This window comes from Sinocyclocheilus grahami, unplaced genomic scaffold (assembly GCF_001515645.1).
Source record: "Sinocyclocheilus grahami isolate Dianchi unplaced genomic scaffold, SAMN03320097.WGS_v1.1 scaffold2504.1, whole genome shotgun sequence".
Lineage (NCBI taxonomy): Eukaryota > Metazoa > Chordata > Actinopteri > Cypriniformes > Cyprinidae > Sinocyclocheilus > Sinocyclocheilus grahami.
This window is the reverse complement of record NW_015507683.1, coordinates 35,557-37,333: the sequence shown is the minus strand read 5'-3', so window position 1 is coordinate 37,333 and position 1,777 is coordinate 35,557. Positions and strand designations below refer to the sequence as shown.

The following is a 1,777-nucleotide window of genomic DNA, read 5'->3' as shown; positions in this document are numbered from 1 at the left end:
TGGATATAGCAAATTATGACAAAATAAACATTTGAAACAAGATAAATGGTCTATGCTTAATTTCATGAAGTGTGTGATTAATCGCGATTAATCACAGAAAAGGGTGTGATTAATTAGATAAAACAAATTAATCGATTGACAGCCCTAATTTATTTCTATTTAAGTATAATTTTATTATTAAATATATGAAGTCCATTTGTTTTGTAGATCAATATAAATTGTGCCTAATTTTGAATTTCTCTCCAAAGCTTAAAACGATTTATCAATTTAAACTGGCGATTGATAATACGCACCTTTAACTTTGTCCAAACGCACCGTTTTGCTGGCTAGACGAAACACATCTGTGCTCATGTTTAGAGGTTCATTTGAGCCACTCTGGAATAAGAAAGAGTTTCATTTCATATACTCCGTATGTTCACAAAACTCTCACTGTTCACCATATCTCACACCATTTTGACATGTGGGATAAAGCGTTTACGCACCAGAGTAACCTGCACATCCTGAGGTCGTAGTTGATGTTTCTGTAGGACAGCAGAAAGCGCATCACCCAAATTCTTGCTAGACTTTGCGATGATTCCTAACGTTCTTCCTGAAAACACAATATCCAACCTGCACACAAACAAACCTGTCAACATATCAGAGCACCAGGGCTGTTATAGATAACTAAAACTAGAACCATACATTTTTTAAAATATTGTTACTAGAAATAAAATAAACGTTTACAGAAACAACCGTTGGGTATTGTTATTAGCTGATGCTATTATCATCAAAACAGCCAAATATTAGCCAATATATTGGCCTAGATAACATGTTGGTGTATTCTTAATAATGTTAACAAGGTATTACTGTATTTTAGTTATTTAATGTTTATTTTAAACTATTGTGTTTATGAGATATTCTATGATCTGTGTGCGTACAGTATGTGTGACTCACACAAATGTAACTTTGAGCTCCAAAGTGAGCTGCTGATCTCCAAAAACAGAGCTGTCCTGATCCAGAGAAAGAGGCTATTGAAAAGCAAACACATTATTCATTATCCACACAAATACGATGGTAAAAAAAACCCAGCTCATGAATATACTCTTAACACTAATATACAAATATACTGTAATATAATATAATAATGAAACTTATTAGTTCTCCAATTCAGTCAAAAAGAGTTGTACCTTTACGTGAGGAAATATTTTAAGAGTGTTTCAGCTGTGGCCATTTCCCAAAAATAAATAAATAAATATTGAAAACAACAGCATGTTATTACAGTTAATTAATACCAAAACCATACTACTATTTAAATTAAATAAACTTTAACTGATAAAATATTTAAAGGGGTCATATGATGCGATTTAAAAATTTTCTTTCTTTTTGGAGTGTTACAAGCTCTTGGTGGATAAAGAAGATCTGTAAAGTTGCAAAGACTAAAGTCTCAAATCCAAAGAGATATTCTTTATAAAAGTTAAGAGTCAGCCACACCTTCCTAAAACGTCTCGTTCTAACACGCCCCCACATGTCTACCTCACTATGTGGGAAGATTTGCATAATGCCGCCCAAATGTTCACGCAAAGAAAGAAGGCGTAACTTTTATTCTCACTGTAGTATTGTTGCCGCTGCCGCCATTTCGTGAAGACGCTGTGTGCTTCGTTGTGAACGTGAAACTACTTTGTTTGGTCTTCCAAAAGAGGACGATATCCGCTTCGTCATGCCTAGAGCTGATCTGTGCTGGTCGCTGAGAGAATACATCAACTTAGTGCTGTGGATCGCCGGATCGGCTTTCACCGTG

At 34.7% G+C, this 1,777-nt stretch overlaps 1 protein-coding gene across 1 annotated transcript in view; it reads right to left on the bottom strand.

The window, feature by feature from the left end:
• The window catches only part of LOC107575198 (regulator of G-protein signaling 14-like), a 29,094-nt gene that overhangs the window by 18,593 nt on the left and 8,724 nt on the right, over window positions 1-1,777 (bottom strand). The window contains exons 8-10 of the mRNA XM_016261616.1: window positions 934-1,007; window positions 483-609; window positions 294-375 (exon numbers count right to left, since the gene is read on the bottom strand). Coding sequence (XP_016117102.1) covers window positions 294-375; window positions 483-609; window positions 934-1,007 — 283 coding nt within the window. The remainder of the gene's footprint in view (window positions 1-293; window positions 376-482; window positions 610-933; window positions 1,008-1,777) is intronic.